The sequence below is a fragment of the Eumetopias jubatus genome, unplaced genomic scaffold (genome assembly GCF_037043125.1).
Source record: "Eumetopias jubatus isolate StellerSeaLion01/CBP00866 unplaced genomic scaffold, mEumJub1_p1.0 scaffold_12, whole genome shotgun sequence".
NCBI classification, from domain to species: domain Eukaryota; kingdom Metazoa; phylum Chordata; class Mammalia; order Carnivora; family Otariidae; genus Eumetopias; species Eumetopias jubatus.
The window spans coordinates 33,192,406-33,210,545 of NW_028274818.1; the positions used below are offsets into that span (position 1 = coordinate 33,192,406).

The 18,140-nt window shown below is 45.0% G+C and overlaps 2 protein-coding genes across 3 annotated transcripts in view; both read left to right on the forward strand.

The window, feature by feature from the left end:
- Nucleotides 1-10,987, forward strand: part of IL19 (interleukin 19) — a 102,571-nt gene extending 91,584 nt beyond the window's left edge. Inside the window, exons 10-11 of the mRNA XM_088017225.1 lie at nt 7,229-7,290; nt 10,915-10,987. Of these exons, the coding sequence (XP_087873351.1) occupies nt 7,229-7,264 (36 nt within the window). The 3' untranslated portion in view covers nt 7,265-7,290; nt 10,915-10,987. The remainder of the gene's footprint in view (nt 1-7,228; nt 7,291-10,914) is intronic.
- Nucleotides 10,988-11,081: 94 nt separating this feature from the next.
- Nucleotides 11,082-14,575, forward strand: IL20 (interleukin 20). Of its 2 annotated transcripts, XM_088017218.1 has the most exons (6): nt 11,082-11,202; nt 11,363-11,550; nt 11,846-11,911; nt 12,027-12,179; nt 12,777-12,851; nt 13,858-14,575. In XM_088017218.1, the coding sequence occupies exons 1-6, from the start codon at nt 11,082-11,084 to the stop codon at nt 13,933-13,935; spliced, it is 681 nt and encodes a 226-aa protein (XP_087873344.1). In that variant the 3' UTR covers nt 13,936-14,575. The 2 variants fall into 2 exon arrangements, with proteins under 2 accessions (XP_087873344.1, XP_087873345.1); XM_088017219.1 differs by lacking the exon at nt 11,082-11,202 and having other exon boundaries at nt 11,392-11,550.
- The last annotated feature ends 3,565 nt before the right edge of the window (nt 14,576-18,140 follow it).

Sequence of the window (18,140 nt, forward strand, 5' to 3'; positions counted from 1 at the left end):
CTGTGCTGGACAGAGAAGTAGCTGGGCTACAGTGGAGAGAGGCCAAAATGGGCACCATCTTCTAGAAGGGCTCTCCTCACATGGTTAGCAGCAATAACAACTGACACTTACTGAGCACCTGCCACGTGCTGGGTGCTGAGACGAGCCTTTCTCGGCACCAGCCTGCGTCAACATCTGGGCTGTAAGCGGCTGCCTGAAGCATCCTTTCTTCACTGCTACCCAAGGAAGAGATCCCACAGAGTGCGCTTTTGTGGACAGAGCAGGATCTCGGAAATCAGACCCATTGGCTCCCAGCCCGTGTGACTTGGCACAAGCTACTTAAGGTCTCTGTCTCAGTGTCCTCTTCTGTAAAGGGGAGACAGTGACCCCAATCTCAAAATGTTGCTGTGAGAGAGCATCAGGCATGGTGAAGCCCCCCGCCCCCTGCCCAGGAGCCCAGCAGGGTGGGGGCTGCCCCGCTGGTAGAAAGAGTGCCAACCAGGAGCCAGGGTCTGGCTTCAAGTCCTCTCCTGCCATGAACTGCCTGCAGCACATCACTGACTTTCTTTGGTCCTTAGTTGTCTGGAATGTGAATAATGACCCCTGTACAATCTCCTGTGTGAGCTCATTTATTTTATTTTTTAAGATTTTATTCATTTATTTGACAGAGAGAGAGAGAGCAGAAGCAAGGGGAGTGGCAGGCAGAGGGAGAAGGAGAGCAGGCTTCCCGCTAAGCAGGGAGCCCAATGTGGGGCTCCATCCCAGAACCCCAGGATCATGACCTGAGCCAAAGGCAGACACCCAACCAGCTGAACCACCTGTGTGTGTGCTCATTTAAAAGCCAGAGTCATCAAGACGGCCTAGAGAGCCCTGTGATCTGCCCACATGGCCTCCCCAGCTCTGTTTCCTCTAACCATAGCCAGACTGCGTGTCGGGGCTCACTTCGACCCAGCCATCCTGGCCTATCATCTGTGTTCCTCAAACACCCCGGGCATGCTCTCATCTTAGAGCCTTTGCACATTGTGGGCACATGTATGGGTAAACAGAGGTAGGGTTAAAAAAAAAATCCCATGTTACGTTCTGACGGGATTAATAGACTATTAAGAGTCTTCCTCATGATACTCCTGTGAGGTAAAGATGATTGACCAACCCAATTCTACAGATGAAGAGATCTAAAGCTTGGCGAGGTTCCACACATACCTAGGGTCATGGAACTGGTTGTGGAACTGGGATTCAAACTCAGGGCGTCCTACTCCAAAACCAGGACCCTCAGTCACGACGGAACGCTGCCTTCAGATTGTGCACGCGTGGCGGGAGGCAGGGAAGGCGCTTTCCCAGAGTCATGAGCTGTATCTGCCTAGCGGAAGAAGTGGTACAGGAGGAGGAGGAGATGGGGTAGGAGGGGGAGAAAGAACTAGGGAAGGAGAAGATGTCTCTCCCTCTCTTTCCTTCTATATCTCTTGTCTGCGTGTTTCATTTGTCCCTTTCAATTGTGCACCTGTACTTTCTTTTCTTCCAGACTTGAAGAATGTCTCCTGACCTCTTTTGTAGCCCACAGGGAGCCTGGAACAGAGTTACGTTTTTGGTTTTGGCCTTGTTATTGTTTTTTGTTCGTTTGCTTGTCTGTTTGTTTTCTGCTTTCACAGAGCTGGTGCTTAATACATGCCTGCCGAGGAACCAAGTATAAAATTCTCCCCCAAACCATCCCTTCTGAGTCCTGTACAAGCCCCTAGACACGCTTGCAAACCTAGGGTTGGCCTTCCACTGCTAAGGTGTCAAGGGAGGGACCTCACAGCAGGTGGCAGGACCACGGCAGGCACCTTACATATATGATCTCGCTCGAGTCCCAGAGAAGCCGAGGTCGGAGGTCTTACCCTAAGTGAGCAGTGAAAGCGGCTGAGGCTCAGGAAGGTGGGAGACTTGCCCCAAATCACATGGCTAAGGGAGGGCAGATGTAGACAGTAAATCCAGGTCCCATCTTCCCGGCTCCAGCGTTCCCTCCCCTTGCTGCTGCGGGAGTTCACTTTATTTTGGCCAAGACTATATAATCCAGGGCCTAGATTACTATGCTGGATGAAAGCAATGCAGATCATTAAACCCAGATGCACAAAAAAGGACCTGGGGTTACTAGCAACAATCCTGCAAAGTTGCACACTAATTAATGGGCCAACAAAGAGCAAAGAAGCAGAAGCCAACTTCTGAATGTGTCACATGATGTTCCTGGTCCAACTGGCAGTCTGGGCTCCTCCTGGAGAACACTCTCTCCTCCTCCCATCTTCCAGAGCAAATCACTGACAGCCAGGCATGCTTAGGGCAACTGTCTTTTAGAACTGTAGTCTTGCCCGAAAGATTGGCCGAGAGGATAAAAGAATAGGCTTTTGTGTGAAATCCTGCTCCTGCCCTTACTGTATAACCTCGGGCAATCTACTTAATCTGAGCCTCAGTTTCCCTATCAGTACAAATGCAGGAGAGAGCTGCCTCGTGGAATCTTTATGAGGATTCAGGACATCATCTATAGTAGATGTGTATAGTAGATGTATAGTAGGTGCCCATTAAAAATGATGGTTGCTCCTACTGATTCTCACCTTTTCTAATCTTATTTCCCAAAAAACACCACCGTTTCAGGAAAGGCTTCCTCAAACATGCTTTTTACACTGGCAAGTGAGATAAGGCAAAAGGCACTGGCCTTCTGCACCCCAGGAGGCTGTCAGCTGAGAGGGAACTTGGAGTTTCAGTGCAACCAGCCAGGCTCTGGCTGTCTTCCTGAATCTCTCTGTTACTCAGACACCCTGCTACACTCATCCTTCCTCAGTCACAGACTCATCCCAGTGCGGGGTCCCTCCCTCGACCTGGTTGGACCTTACTTCATTCATGCCCAGCACAATCCCCGGTACCTGCAGATCACAGGCTGTCTCCCAGGCAGCTGGGAATGAATGCCTGACCAGGGGCAGAACAAACTCATTTCTGGAGGTAGGTTCGGGGACCAGCATATCCCATTTGGCCAAGGAGTTTGGGGGAGGATAACTTCTTAAAAAGCTGCTATGAGTGAGCTCTAGAGCATTCTAGAGATAGTCTCTACTTCCAGTTCTGTTTCTGAGAGCCACTTGGTTAGTCCAGTCTCAGACCTCTGCCATGGAGCCCCCATCCGTAGATTAGAGTGTCGTAAAAGAGGCCTCCTCTATTGCAGGAACAAGGCTTGATCCAGGCACGGGGCCCCAGAGAGGGTTCAGAATCCAGCACTTACCATGAGGTCCGTTTGCCCCAGCATGCCCCAAGTCTGGATACCTCTGGTCACTTTCTTAGGTACTAAGAAGACTCTGTGCCTCAGTTTCCTTAGTTGGAAAATGAAAAGAATGGTCATACCTACCTCATGGGTTGCCTGAAGATAAAATGAGTTAATATTTTATGAAGTATTCAGTGCCTCGCATTCAGTAAGTGCTCCAAACAACAAAAGAGCCTCTGGTCACCCTCCGTTGCGGTCCCATCTCTGCCCTAGCCTAGGCTGAACTTGCTAAGAACCATAGCTCCACCCCAGGGACAGAAAGCAGTCTTCCTCTTGCTCCTTCCTCTCCACCCCCACGCTACCCCATTTGTGTTCCCTGGGACCTAGAGCAGTTTTCCAGTGTTTGACAAGTCAGAGATCCATTAGTGTCCATCTCCTCTTTCCCAGACTGTGCTCCTCGGGGATGGCGACATTGTGAATGGCTGCGCTCAGTATATAAATAGGCCTCGAATAAATTAATACGTACGTGAAGCAAAGCCAATCCCAGCTGTGTGAGCAGCTCCCTCTCGCAGGAAACCTGTAGCTTGGCTTTTTGGCTGTCTGACATGCGTTGTCCTCCATGGATACATCTGTTTTGTATCCCTGTTTCTAGCCTAGAACAAGGAATCAGTTTTCCCCTCTGTCTGGCCTCCCTGGCTTTGGTTTTGATTTTGCCCCTGGTTATTGTCTTATGGTCTTCAAGTCCACATCCTGAAGCCTGAAGGCCAGTGCCTCCCATCCCTCTCCTGGGCCAGCCGGCCCTTTGGGCCAAGCTAACCTAGGTCCCTGCTTACTTGGGAGCAGCATGGTCCCGAGTATGCCCGCTAAGGCACGTTGTCTGCTCTGACAAGGCCAGCAGCAGCCCCTTCCGTCTTGGGCAGGGAGTTCTCAGTTTTTTCGGGCCAGCAGCTCTGTGAGTGGGGAGAAAGAACTCAAGAAGTACTGGCTTGACTTCTTCCTCACCTCCTCAGTGTCTCTAACACATCCACACCTAGCCCAGGAAGGGTGCAGTGCAACTCTAGAGGAGGTGCCCCTGAGGCAGAGTGCAGATGACGCTCCCTCGCGGTGACCTCTTGGAGGACGGTGCTGAGACAATGGGATTATGCCTGGAGAGCTAGAAATGATGTCTGAGGAGACGGTGTTGGATGTCAGAGAGCTTAGTCTCTGTGGGGAACCGGTGCCTGAAAAAGGGCTTTGAATCTAGTTAGGGAAATGAATCGGTAAGCAAGTCAGCTGAGCTCCTGTGTGATGTGTGCAATGTTGACCTAAGCATCACCAAAGGAAACTGGTCATTGGTTCTTAGAAATGGAAGATTTCAGAGGGCCGCTTCCTCAGACGGATGTTTACCATTCATGGCATTGACCCTTTTCAACCTTCTTCAATACCTGACCCCCTACTCCACCCAACACCCACAGGGGCATCCTCCCTCAGGTACAGAAGCACCTTCTGCATCAGGAACTTTGTTCTAGCCATCCCACTGAAAGGAGCAAGGGCCCTTCTGCTCCTGCCACAGCCTCTCCATCCCCAAACCTCAGAAAATCATTAGTTCTTCAAAGCCTTGCTCAAACCGGACTCTCTCCAAGAAACCAACTTAGATAAGAAATAATCTCCACACACCCCCCAACCCTCAGTGCCCATGATGAGCACAAACTCTGATTTTTCTAGGAATGTCCTGATAACAATCTCTCCCACCATCTTTACAAATAACCCCCTTCCTCTCCCACTTCCTGTCACAATTGGGAAAGTGTGATTGGCATACCTATGCGTCTTTGTGCCTGCCATTAGAGCCAGGGATCTCAACCTTCTGTGTGCTCTGGACCTCCTTGGCACAGAGCAAAGCCTACGGACCCTACTCAGAATAATGTTTCTAAATACATAAAATAAAATATAAAGGATTACAAAAGAAATCAATTATATTAAAATACAACTATCAAAATATAGAATAACAGTAGGTTATATATAATGAATGTGCTTCTTTATTAATGCATTAACAAGATCTAGCAGCAGACAGACCTACAAACTACTAACAGTTCTAAGTAATGATGAGTATAAATGATATTTTGAAGTGTCTGAAACAACTGTAATGTGATACAAAAACATTTGTGATTTCTATCAGTGACAAAGTCACAGGTATTGCTAATACTTTTGTGGTTTGTATTTGTTTCCTATTCTCATAATCAAAGAAAATACTAAATTTTGATTAGAGGTTAGGGAAAAGATGTGTTATTTTTCCACCCACCTTCTCCCAGGTTAAGATCTCCCACAGTAGAGGCTCTGTTTCCCTACAATGCTCTGAATCCCACAAGAGGTCCCAAGAAACCAATCTTTTCACTTGGATGCTCTGGGGTCATCCAGCTCAGTGCCCACACATGGGAGTCTCCATGCTTGTTTGTGGAATTAAAAGGCAAAGAATTAAGTTCATCCCTATTCTTCTAGTTGAGGAAACTTAATTCAAGGCCATGTCTGGATTTTTGTTCCCAGATTCCACGTCCAGGGGAGGGTTTTCCCAGTGGTTCCACTTTGCAGGCAGAGGTTGGGAGGAATTAACCAGCTCTGGGTTCAGCTATGTCAGAGGAAATCTCAAGAGAAAGGGTGGCAGCAAGTCAAGTTGGTTAAACAGAGCATGATAGAAAGACGCAGGAAAAGGAAATGATGTCACCCTTTTTATAGGCTTTGAGGACAGGGAACTGAAAATGTATGCTTCAGAAAACGTCAGCTGCTCTGCCCACCCCCACCCTGCAGAGGGGTAGCAGGGGAGGTACCAGAGGCTGCAGGCTGGGCAAAGCTCCACACTGTAGGCCTGGGAGTAAGAACAGTCTCTACTTGCCCACCCAGGGAGCTGAAGATCTTCCTTCAGCAGAACCTGAACACCCAAGTGTTTCCCCCCAAGGTGATGCAACTGGGCAAGAAGCCCACGTGCCAGCTAACTGTGACGTTGGTGTAGACAGGAAAAACCCTGAGCTGCAAACTCAGGACTTGCCTTGGGAAAAAAGGAGTGGCTGGGTTTTGTTCTTGGTTTCTAGAAAATTGTTTCCTGCCCCAAAATGGCTTGGTTAGGAAGCTGAATTTATTTCATAAGAAGGGATTCTTCTTTTATCTCCTCTGCCCAACTCACCTTTATAATTACACTGGCACTGATTATTTGCTGACTCTCAGTTTTAAAACCCTATTTCCTAGAGTTAGCTTGATGTGCTCATGAAATGTGCCCCCCATTTCTTCACCACAGCCTCATCATCTGTCAAGTGTTTTATTTGATCACTAACAATGTGCCAAGCACTCTGCTGCCCTCGAGGATCTCATGGTTAGTACAGTTACTAACACATCTCTTTTCCCACTCTAAGACCCTCCATGGCTCCTTACTGCTTTGGGGACGGCAGGGGGTAAGGACAAAGAATCACAGAAACAAAGGCCAGAAATGAAAAGGACTTGAATCATTTAATTAATTTCCCCAAAATTTACAGATGAGGAAACTGAGATCCAGAGAAGGGAAGTGATTTCCCCAAGACCACACAGCGAGCTGCAGGTAAAGCTAGAGCTAGACACTCTCTTTCTAGACTCCTAGTCCAAGATCACATTCCTTGGCATGATAACCTTGAAGATAAAGCCATATTTCCAACTTGATCTCCCATTGCCCCTCTACACAAAATCCAGCTCCAGCCAGCTAGGCCATTTGCTAGTCCTCACATACGTTGTGAGCTTTGTTGCCCTAGTCATCTCTGTCCTGAAAGCCCTCCGTTGGACTCCACTCCTCCCTGTCTTAACTGCTTCAAGTAGATTTTCTAGTTCGCTTATCCAATCACATTGCTCCTTGCTGAAAGCCTTCATAACTCCTTGCTTTTGGATAAAATCCAAATTCCTTAATATGACCAATATAACTTCTGACCTCAAACCAGCCTATCTTTTACCCTCACCTCCCCATCCTCCTATCTCTCTCTGATTTCAGGCCATTTGGTAATGACTAATTGCTTTATATGTCTTTATTTTTAGGTTCAGCCAAGCCTGAGATCCTGTGGCAGGATATAACATAAAGAAGACATGATTTTAAATAAGTATGTTCATTCAATAGTTATCAAATATTACCTGAGCACCTACCAGGAGTCATTGAGTGTTGGGACCACAAAGGTGAACACGGAGCTCTCAGGCTAGTGAGATATCTAGATATGCGACCAAAAAAACGACAGTTAACTGTGATAAGTAAAAAAGAAGTATTTGCAAGGTAGAGTGGAGGTCCACAGTTGGGAGGGACCAATTTTGCCCTGGGAAATGGGGATGGAGAGAGAGAGAGAGAGAGAGAGAGAAAGAGAGAGAGGTTAGGGTGAGGCAGGGGCAGTTTTATAGAGGAGGAGAGTTGAATTGGTATCTGTACAGAGAGTGGAATGGGATGTATTCAATGGATTTTAAGAGAAGAAAGTACTTCAATGTAGAAAAAGGAGAGACTCAATTATTAAAGTAGAATCAGGATTGCACATGAATAAGTTTAGTTAATCACTACACGTACCTTCAAACAAAGCAATGGCATTCTTCTTGCTTAAAGGAAAGGAACTCACTGGCAAGAGAACAGCCTATACTATCTGAAGGTTGTGACTTTAAGTATTCTTGTCAAACCATGTTTCTCATTACTTTAATCACAGTTCTGGATGATCATGAGAAATGGTCTACCTAGCAGCAATAATGAAAAAACAGGCATGAGCTCAAGAGATATTTAGATTAGATATTCACACATATTCTCAACATTTATCAAGCATTACAATGAAAAGTTATGGTCTTCACTTTAGGGAGACATTAAAAGACATTAAAAAGAACACTCTGACCCAAAAGGTAGAAGAGCAAGGAATCATAGTGACATTAAATATCAGAATTGAGGTGGTTCTTATACATTACCTATTCTATTGCTCTCATTTGTATGTAAACTGATATGTTAACAGATACGTAAACTGAAATCCAGAAAAATGAAATCATATGGGAAAGTCATCCTGTAAACCATGGAATCCCTGAACTCAAATACAGGACCCCAAAGTCTTAGGTATTAAGAGCTGAAAAGGAATATATTATAATCTCTACCATCTTGAGAGTTTTCAAAGCATTGTACATAGTTAATTCCGGGTGTTTTGATTTAATCTTACGCGGAAGTGTCCCACTTGTTGGATTAGTCCCTGTCTAAGAAAATTTTTCAGCGTCATTAGGGAGAAAAGGCTAAGGCTTATGAAACAGAGGGCAACATTAGACTCTCTTACATGCCAAAGAAAAATCTGCAATTGGAAGTCAGAGAAGTGAGGGATTCGAGTGGCCCAGAATAGCTCAAGAAGAAAGAATTGGGGTCCATTCTTTAATGATGAATGGAGGGAAAGCAGGGTGGCTATTGCTGGAGAGAAATGTTGGAAATAACAAAAGACAAGGAGAAACAGCAGGAGCTAGCCCAGTGTCTGGGTTGGAGAGAAACCTGGTTAAAGAGAACTGGACTTAAAGGAGGGGGTGGGACGCCTGGCTGGCTCAGTTGGTAGTGCAAGAGACTCTATCTCAGGGCTGTGAGTCCCAGTGAGTAACGGACAGGTGGGGCTAGGGAGGGAGAGACAGATATTGGGGCTATGTGATCAGGCTCACAGAAGTCCCCAAAATGTGGAGGTTTGGGAAAACGAGTGATAAGGAAACAAAACGGACCATCCTGCCCTAAGTGTGTGGGGTGAGTGTCTTTTTTTTATAACAGTCACCTGTGACCAAGAAAGAATAACGAGACCCTAAAAAGAAGTAAGCCATTAAAAATGTTATCACCAGTCCTTACTCAAGCCAAGACATCACAAGAATGGTAAGGCCACAAGCTCCCTGGTCAGTTCTAAATTAAAGACTCTCAGGGGAGGCCCTTGCTGGCAACCCTTTTGGAACCCCTCTCACTCTTGAGAGCTTTTTCTGTATCTTCACTTAATAAAACTCTATTGCTTTACTCATTCTCCTTTGTCCTCGAGATTCATTCTTCCACTCTGGGAGACAAGAACCTTGCTCTCCTGCTTCACCAGCACCACGTTGGGTGTGCAGATTACTTAAAAGCTTAAAAAATAAAAATTAGAAGAATAAAGAAGGGGACAAAATCACCTCTTGGAATTCTCTCCCAGTTCTGTAATTCAGCGATCTTTCCGGTCCTGATTACCATTTTACCTTCCTTCTGGAAGGGAGGGGGAAAAAGAGGCACATCTTTTATCTAAAAACTATACCCAGTCGTCTCCCAAGAAGACTTCTTTAGGAGGAAGGTGTTGAGGTAACACAGCCAGCACTTAATCTGCGTTAGGGTGGGAGGAAGTGCAATGCCACCAGAGAAATTCCAAGGGAGTTTCAGACCTCACCTGCAGGAGCTCACCTTTATGTGACATATATAAGTAACTGGAAGCCTCTTGGCTTGAGGCAGACTCCTAGGAGACCACAAGCAACAGCCTTTCCTGAACTCAGGTAAGAGAACTCCCTTTCCCTACACCATTCACACAGTTCTGGGGATCAGGCTGGTTCTCCCAATCATTTATCCAAGTATGTTCAGGGCCACATCTAAAGGAGCCCTTTCCAATAGGACAAAATATCCTAAGGATAGAGAATTGTCATGTTTATCTTCTCATGCCAGTACTTGCACAATATTTAAGACGGTGTTCAATAAATGCTAATCAAATTGTTGAATTTAACCTATATTTACTATACACCCCCTATGCTCAAGGCAACTAACAACATTCTTTTTTTTTTAATGAATTGATTACTCACTATATTTTAGATGTATAAACCATGTATCGGTTTCTGTAAATGTCAAAGCAAGTTTCTGGGGTAAGAATTATTACCACCATTTGGGGGGGCTAAGAAAACAAAACTAAAAGAGGCCCAGGGTCACGTAGCTGTAGGGTGACTAAAGCATTCAGGTCTACCTGTGACTTCCCCAGTTTTGAGACTGAAAGTCTTGTGTCCTGGGCTACCCCTCAGTCCTGGGCAAACTGGGACCACCTACTTTGATGGGAACTTGTAGCCAGTATGTCTCAGCATGGCACTGTCAGATTCTGTCTTTGTTTAAAATGTTGCTATGTTGTTCATCATGGATTTTTTTTCATTAATTCTGATGTTGCATTAAATTATTACTTATCTTGATTATTGAGACTTTTGGTGCCCCCTTAAATTTTGTGTTCGAGGTGAGTGTTTTGTTCTCCTCACCCTAATCCCAGCCCGTTATAATTTATCTTAAAACTCAGCAGTTTGGGGATAGGAGGAGCCTATCCCAAGAAGAAATGAGTTCCCTTCCTGCCTTTCTTCTCCTTTCTGGGGGGGCCTGGGCAGAGCCAGGAGGTGCAGAGTCAGGAAAGAGCACCCTCCTGCATTCCTCTCAGATGTGCCTGACTATAGTCTTCCTGTAGAGGGTGCTGTGGAGCTCAGACGCCTCAGGAGGGAGAAGTGTTAGGTGTAACTGGGCTAATTGCCCATCAGATCTTGACTTTCCCTGGCAGTAGGACTGTTATGAAATCATTGACTTTCTATTTGCCTTTGAGCCTGAAATAAATCTATTATCCCCAAATAACCAACCTGATCCCAGACAAATACCAAAGAGCTAACCTCTTCTGCCCTGGGGGGTGGCCATAAAATCCACAGACAATTTTCCCCACGTGTTTTTGGTGGCTCAGCAACAGCTTCTGTGAGATTCTGTTTTCCTGCAGGTCCCCTTCAGGCTTAAAAGGACCAGAAGAGTGAGCTACAACGGCATTCTGGAAGGGAAGACTGTATACGTCAATTCGCCAAAACAAGTTTTAACATTTTCCCTGAAATGTAATCCTCTGTCTACTCACTGCAAGGGCCTGCTGCTCCAGGCCTTACCTGCTGGGCAATGACGATGGGGCTGGGATGGGGACAGAATAAAGGAGTCAGGACCTGTAGCACCAACTCACACTCAGACCCTGAACAAACACCCAGAGTCTTTTCTTCCAGAGGCTCAGCAGCTTTTCTTAGTAAGTTAGATGAAAGGGCCAGACTGTCCAAAGCCAGACAAAGCTATTGAGTTTCACCAGGGGACACCTGGGGAAGGCATGTCCCTGGTGACTGAATTGGCTTCTTAAGACATGATGTTGGGAAAACCAGTAAGTAGTTCTCTTTCCTTTGAATTCCTAGCTCCTTTGGTCTTCAGATTCTGGCACAAGATGAAAGCCTCTGGTCTTCCCATCTGCCTTCTCTCTGCTGCATTTTATCTCTTCTGGACACCTTCTGCTGGGCTGAAGACACTCCATTTGGGAAGCTGTGTGATCAACACAAACCTTCAGGAAATGCGAAGTGGATTTTCTGAGATACGAGACAGTGTGGTAAGTGAGGGAGGCAACCCCTCCCTGTTCTAGTAGCTGTCTCTCTTCTTCTCTACTTGTCTTTCTCTGTCCTCTGGCAGCCCCGCAGTGCGATCACAAAAAGAGATAGGCTGGGGACTCCTTACCAGGGAGGACGTGTTCCTAAGAAACAGCTGTAGTTCACAATTTAAGAGTGTTTTGGAAAGGGACACTGTCTGCTGGGCTGTGTGGCAGGGAGAGGATGAGAGGTCTTGATGTCCAAGACCTGGCAGTCATCAGTGACCTGTCCTTTCTTGTCTTGTCTTCTTCCATTTAGCAAGCCAAAGATGAAATCATTGATATCAGAATCTTGAGGAAGACTGAGTCTTTGCAAGACACAAAGGTATGTGCTTGGTCCATAAAGTCCTGAAAGGAAATATAAATTGGAGGCATCTCCATCACCCTGGGTCTTGTCCCGGGATGCTCTTCCCCCGCCAACATACTAGTCTTCTTTGTAGCCTGCAGATCAGTGCTGCCTGCTCCGCCATGTACTGAGACTCTACCTGGACAAGGTATTCAAAAACTATCAGACTCCTGACCAGCATATCCTCCGGAAGACCAGCAGTCTTGCCAACTCTTTTCTTACCATCAAGAAGGACCTCCGGCTCTGTGTGAGTAAAGGTCTTGGGTAAAAGGATCCATTGCTGCACATAACTTCAATGACTTAGCAACCAAGCTCTTTCTTACTCCCCTTTAATGGATAGAAAAACTGAGTCCAAAATTTCTCAAAATCTGTGTTGTGCCATGTGACTAGGTAGTAAGAACTCAGTTTTACTGACTTTTGGGTATATGCTCCATACAAAAAGTCTAAATAGCTACAAAATGCTATTTAATATTCAGGAAAGTTATCTATTATCCATGAAATTACACTTTTTCTGTAGGTGAAAGATCCTACAATATATTAGTGTATCCTGTGTCCAGGCAGCCACTCAGCAAGCCATTGGACTCAATATCAAGATAAGGTCTGAATAGGACTTGGGGATCAAACAAAGAGCTCCATACTTGAGCTTATAAAGCTGGCTTCTTCTTCTAGCTGATGATTAGTTTTCTGATCCCCAATGATGAGGTCTGAAAAGACTTTTCTATAAGAATGGAGTATGTGCAAGAATGTAGGTGAAAGAGTAGAATTCCCTTTATTTCACAGTAGTGGCAAGGGCAGAAAATCAGAATCTTTAATAAAATCTATTATTCTGTGGCATTCCTTTCAGCATGCCCATATGACATGCCCTTGTGGAGAGGAAGCAATGGAGAAATACAGCCAGATTCTGAGTCACTTTGAAGAGGTATATGCAATTTTGGCCTTGGTTGGGATGGGTGTGTTTTTTAGAACGGAGATCACAGATGGATGGGATGGATATTCACACCGGTAGAAATCCTGTAGCCCTCAGTTAACCCTCTGAAGTCATGTGGACCACCCCTCTGCTTTAACCCAGGGGACACCCATCCAGGCTCTAGACGGGTGCTGTCTCTGGAAGATGCTCTGGGATTCAAGAGGAAATGGCCCTAATTCCAAGTCACTCCAGAGATATCTGGATCTTCCAGCTGTACAAATAAGAGGCAATAGTTTTCCAACATTCACACACTTATACATACCCTCAAAAACATGCCATGTTGTTTCTCATCTTGGTGCCTTTGCACATCTGCCAGGAAGGCCTGGAGTCTACTCCTCACTGACTAATTCCTACTCCTCCTTTGAGACTCATCCTAGGCATCACCTCCAGGAAGGTACTGACTACTCTACCAAAGTTAGGTGCCTCTCCTGTGATTCCCATGGGGGCTCCATCCTCTATCCACCACACTACATTTTAGTTGTCTGCTTCTGTCTCCCTCACTTGCCTGAATTCCCTCTCAGCAAGGATTGTGCCATTCATCTCTGCATCCCTAGGCAGCCCAATGCTTAACACAATAAATATTCGTTCAGTTGAAGTTGCACAGTAGGCAACCCTTACACACACGCACACACACACACACACACACCTTTCTTAAAAACAAAACAAAACAAAACAAAACAAAACAGCCTAATTACTTTGATCTCTGTGATTCAAGAGGATTGGGTTGTAGTCCAAATTCTGCCACCCCCTAGGCTTCAGTTTCCCTATGTAATGGACTCCATGATTTTCCATCCTCTTGTGAGATCTCGAGATTCCACAACTTCTTTCAAGCTCTCCACCTTGAAAAGAATACTATGCTTACAATCCCCTGCAGACCTCCCAATGAAAGGAGAGAATTAACCTGGGAGTGCATATTGTCTCTTTATGAGGTGCTCACCACAGAAGTTGTGTCTTTCAGCTTACACCTCAGGCAGCAGTGGTGAAGGCTTTGGGAGAGCTCGACATCCTCCTGCAATGGATGGAGGAGATGAAATAGGAGGAGAGTGATGACCTTACTGGCAGTGGTGCTGGCCGAGAGTCCCATCCTTGGTACCGGCGGAGGCATGACCCCAAACCACCATCTCGCTGCTATATAATTTAGTGCTGGTCACCATGTATATTATTTATTTATTATTTGCTTCCTTATTGTGGTTGTCTCCATGTGTTCCCACTCTTAATCTAGCCCATGGTTTTATAAGATTTTGGTAATATCTTTTCTACTGTTGGGTGTATTTATTGGTTAATATATTTATTTATTTTTGCTATTTAACTTATTTATTTTTGTTTGTGAAGACAAGACTTATTAAAAAATTCACAGATGATATTTATAACCCGACTACAGGTTTTCATGCAGGTTTTCATAAAATAAACAAACCCTCTAAATTCTAGAGGGGTGGCTAGGGGTGTTATTCATTTTATTAAATTAAGGACACATTTACTGACTGCCAAGACTCTGTGAGATATTTAAAAGTGAACTAATGGCTACTAAGTGTGGGTTGTGAAAGGAGTTCTGATGTGAAATTGCAGACTTATCTTACAATTATTGACCACCCCCACTCAACTCCCCAACCCCATACTTGCTATGGAATCCTGTATGGCCAAAATGTATTTCTACAAATAAAGTTTTCTTTGCATAATGTCTTCGTGGAGTTTGGAAATGCTTCAGGAGCAAAAACAATGGTAAGGAGACCTTGAATCTCTTATTACCTGGGGACTTCTTGCTCTTTGGGGGAAGAAAGAAGCCAGTGGGAACGTGGGCCTTCTTTCTCTTACTGAATGTATTCCCAGCTCTATGTCTTAATTGTCTCGCATCTCTGATCCCACAACTCTGCCCTCTACATAAAGGGGCTGTGACCAAGTGAAGGGCTTCAGTCTGCTTTCACCTTGTTGGCTTTGAGCACTGTCCTCTCTGTGCCTGGTTTTCTTTCTCACTTTAGGTTCTCATATTTTGCAATCAGAGTCTTGATTGCAACACAAATTACAGTGGGCAGAAGGCTCTATTATAAGGGTTAAGAACACACAGATGTAAAGTGTAGTTACTGAGCCCTGTCCATGTTAGTGCATGAACACTATCTTGAGGCTCTTCTGCTTTGTATTCTGGCCAGCCCCAGGGTCTAGGTTGTTTCTGGATCAAGTCTTTGTCTTTGTGACCAACTACTAAGTCAGTGCTCTCTAATCAGACCCCTTACATGTTGAGCTTCTCTGAGCTCTTCTGGCACTGGCCGTTTGCCTCCTTCCTCCCCACCTCACTCTGAACTGCCCCTCAGCTTAGCAGTTTAGTTTTCCCAATTTCATGAATAGCAGACTAACGCTGATGTCCCGGCTCCCAAAGCCAGCTCCCCTCACGGCCTCTGGCTTCTGCTCTCAGCCCTCAGCTTGGGCCTTGATGAAGTTTAAATAACTTTATTAATTTCTCTTCTCATTATACAAGTAACAACTGCCCAAGAGAGAAAGTTTGGAAAATACAGAGAAACATAAGGAAGAAAATTTAGATCACCTTTTATCCACTCTTAAACATTTAGGTGTATTTTTCCCAGATCTTTTTTCTTGAATCCAAATCATGACTCAACCCTCATTACCTGAGTGATTTGGGCTGTAAAACTTAACCTTCTTGGAATTCAGTTTCTCCCTCTGGAAAACAGGATGATAATATCTACCTTTCGGGGTGATGGAAGACATGGTTTTTTATGTTCCTTTGAAAACAAGACACCTTCTGCTTTCATACTGCACATAATTATCACCTATTTGCTATTGGGTTTTTACTCCATCTCACCTGTCTCCTATCACACTTTCCAGTTGCATGTATCCTGGTTTTCTATGACCAATCTGACAAATAACTTAGCTTCAACTCTCAAGGAATAGTTGAGGAGGCAACTTCACTGAACTCGGTGTTAAAATTGGAACAACCACCTCCAAGAGACATTGGATAGCAAGGAGGAAGCTGGTTTTACCTGCCAAGGGTGTGAGTCTTCCAGATGGGTGCGTCACAGTTTCACCCCACAGCCAAGGATGAAATTCCTCCGTTTGTTTCCTGGGAAACGTTTCTGACTCTTCTGGAAGTCTGGGCCATGGGAAGCTTGGGTCTTTTGGGACTATACTTTACCATGTTAGCAATGACTTGTTACCTCTTTGCCTATCTAGTCCTCTCCCCAGCAAGACCCATTTCTTCCTCCAAGTCATTGCTTGACCTATCATAGTACCAACAACAGGGAATTCAGCAGGGAAGAAGTCAGGTTATGAGTTATGGGCAAAGGGAAGACTTCATAAAGATGGGGCCAGTGAGGGACAGTCTCTAAAGAATGGTTTATGATTGTCACTTCCGACTCCAACAATTAAAATGATTATTGTCCTTTATTAAGTACTCATCATGTGTCAGGCACTGTATTGGGAACTTCACATACATCATATTATTCAATCCTTAAGACAACCCTGTGAGGTAGATAGTAATGTTACCAGTTTGCAAAGGATAAAGTGCTCAGAGATGGTAAGTAACTTGTGCAAGGGGGCAGAACCAAGAGTTGAATGTGTGCACCCTGATACCACAGCCCTATATGCTTCCCATTGTACCGCTCGCTTTTCCAACAATGGCATCTTGAGTTCAGAGGTACAGTAGGAAGGAAAAATGTGTGATGACTTCATAGAGACATGAATAAAAATCCTGACTTTGACAACCACTATCTTGGGCAAATGACATAAGTATCCTTAGTTTCTTCATCTGCAAAGTGCAGGTTATACTACTTACCACGCTGGGTTGATGTGAATACTAAATGGGATTGCCATAGCTAACTTGAACAAACACTTATTACATATTAGGTACTGTTCTAAGTGTGTTGTAAGTGCCCACTCATTTAATTTGTATACAAGAATGATGAGATAGCTCTGATTATTGCCATTTTACATATGATGAAGCTGAAGGCCAGAAAGGTAAAGTATCTTGTTTAAGTTCACACAGCTTACGTTGGTGGAGGTAAACTATGAATACAGTAGGAAGACTGGAGAACCACTCATCTGACCACTTCACCTCACCAGCTGGACAGAATGTCCAGTCTATAGAGAGCCCTTGATCAACAGAAGCGCTGTCTATATCTGCTTTGAGAGGAAGGTGATGAGCCTTTCTACCAAGCCGTAGTGCTAACTCGAACTTCCTGGGGCAACTACTCTCTGTGACATCTGTGTGGACCTTCATGTTTCCATGGTCTAAACCTGGTCTCCTCAACAAGCAGAATGTAAGTTCCTTTGGAGGTCACAAGATAAATATGCCGAACCTCACTTTGACCTATCAGTTCTGGTTACTCTACCTCTCCAGGTCTCAGTTTCTGCTGAGAGATGGAATATACAAACGGACAGTGGTGAGACCATATGTAGAGATAGAATTCTGATCTACAATCTGCCACGTAGGAAACCAACCCACTGCCTACAGCGCCCAGCCCAGGAAGCCAAACCATAGCTCCTGTAACAATTGGTCCCTTGATGGCCATGATTTGATTGGTAACTGACAGATTCCCTATATTTTGTTCCCACTCCCAACTTAGCATGAACCAGGAAAGCCAAATATGCACTCCTAACCAATCACATAGAATGTCCTTCTTCTAGTTAGCCTGCTGACAGCTTCCCCATGCCAGTCAAGGCATACCCAAAGGCTTCCTTGTTTCCTACCGTAAAGCTTTCCCACTCCTGCAGGCCTTTAAGTCTGTGTTAAAACACAAGTGATAATAGCTGACTTCTTTGCTATAACAAGCTCTGAATAAATAGCCTCTGCCTGTTCTCATTTGGTTGGTCTTAATTTAGTCCACACTGCATTTGTAAAATGAAAGAGTTGAAACAGATGATTCTGAATTCTAGAAACGAGATGTGCTACAACTGACTCAGGGGATCAGATGTAGCTGCTGCTGTCTTCCATCGCCAGAAGGAGTTTGAATGGTTCCTCTATCACCAGGTCTGGATTCAGAATTTGGGGTGAACACATCTGGTTGGGCAGGCCTAGAGGGTGCCCCGGATGCTGGGAAGAATGGACAAGTCTTCCCTATGATGGGAGGTGGGCTCCTTCTCAGAATGAGAGATAGCTCCCAAACCTAGAAATGAGACCTAGATGCAGGATAACTCAAAAGAATAAAAACATCCACTCTATCTCTCATTTCCATCATAGCTTGGGTTTGCCCAAATTCCTTATTTTTAAGGATCCAGGCCTTCTCCAACATAGTC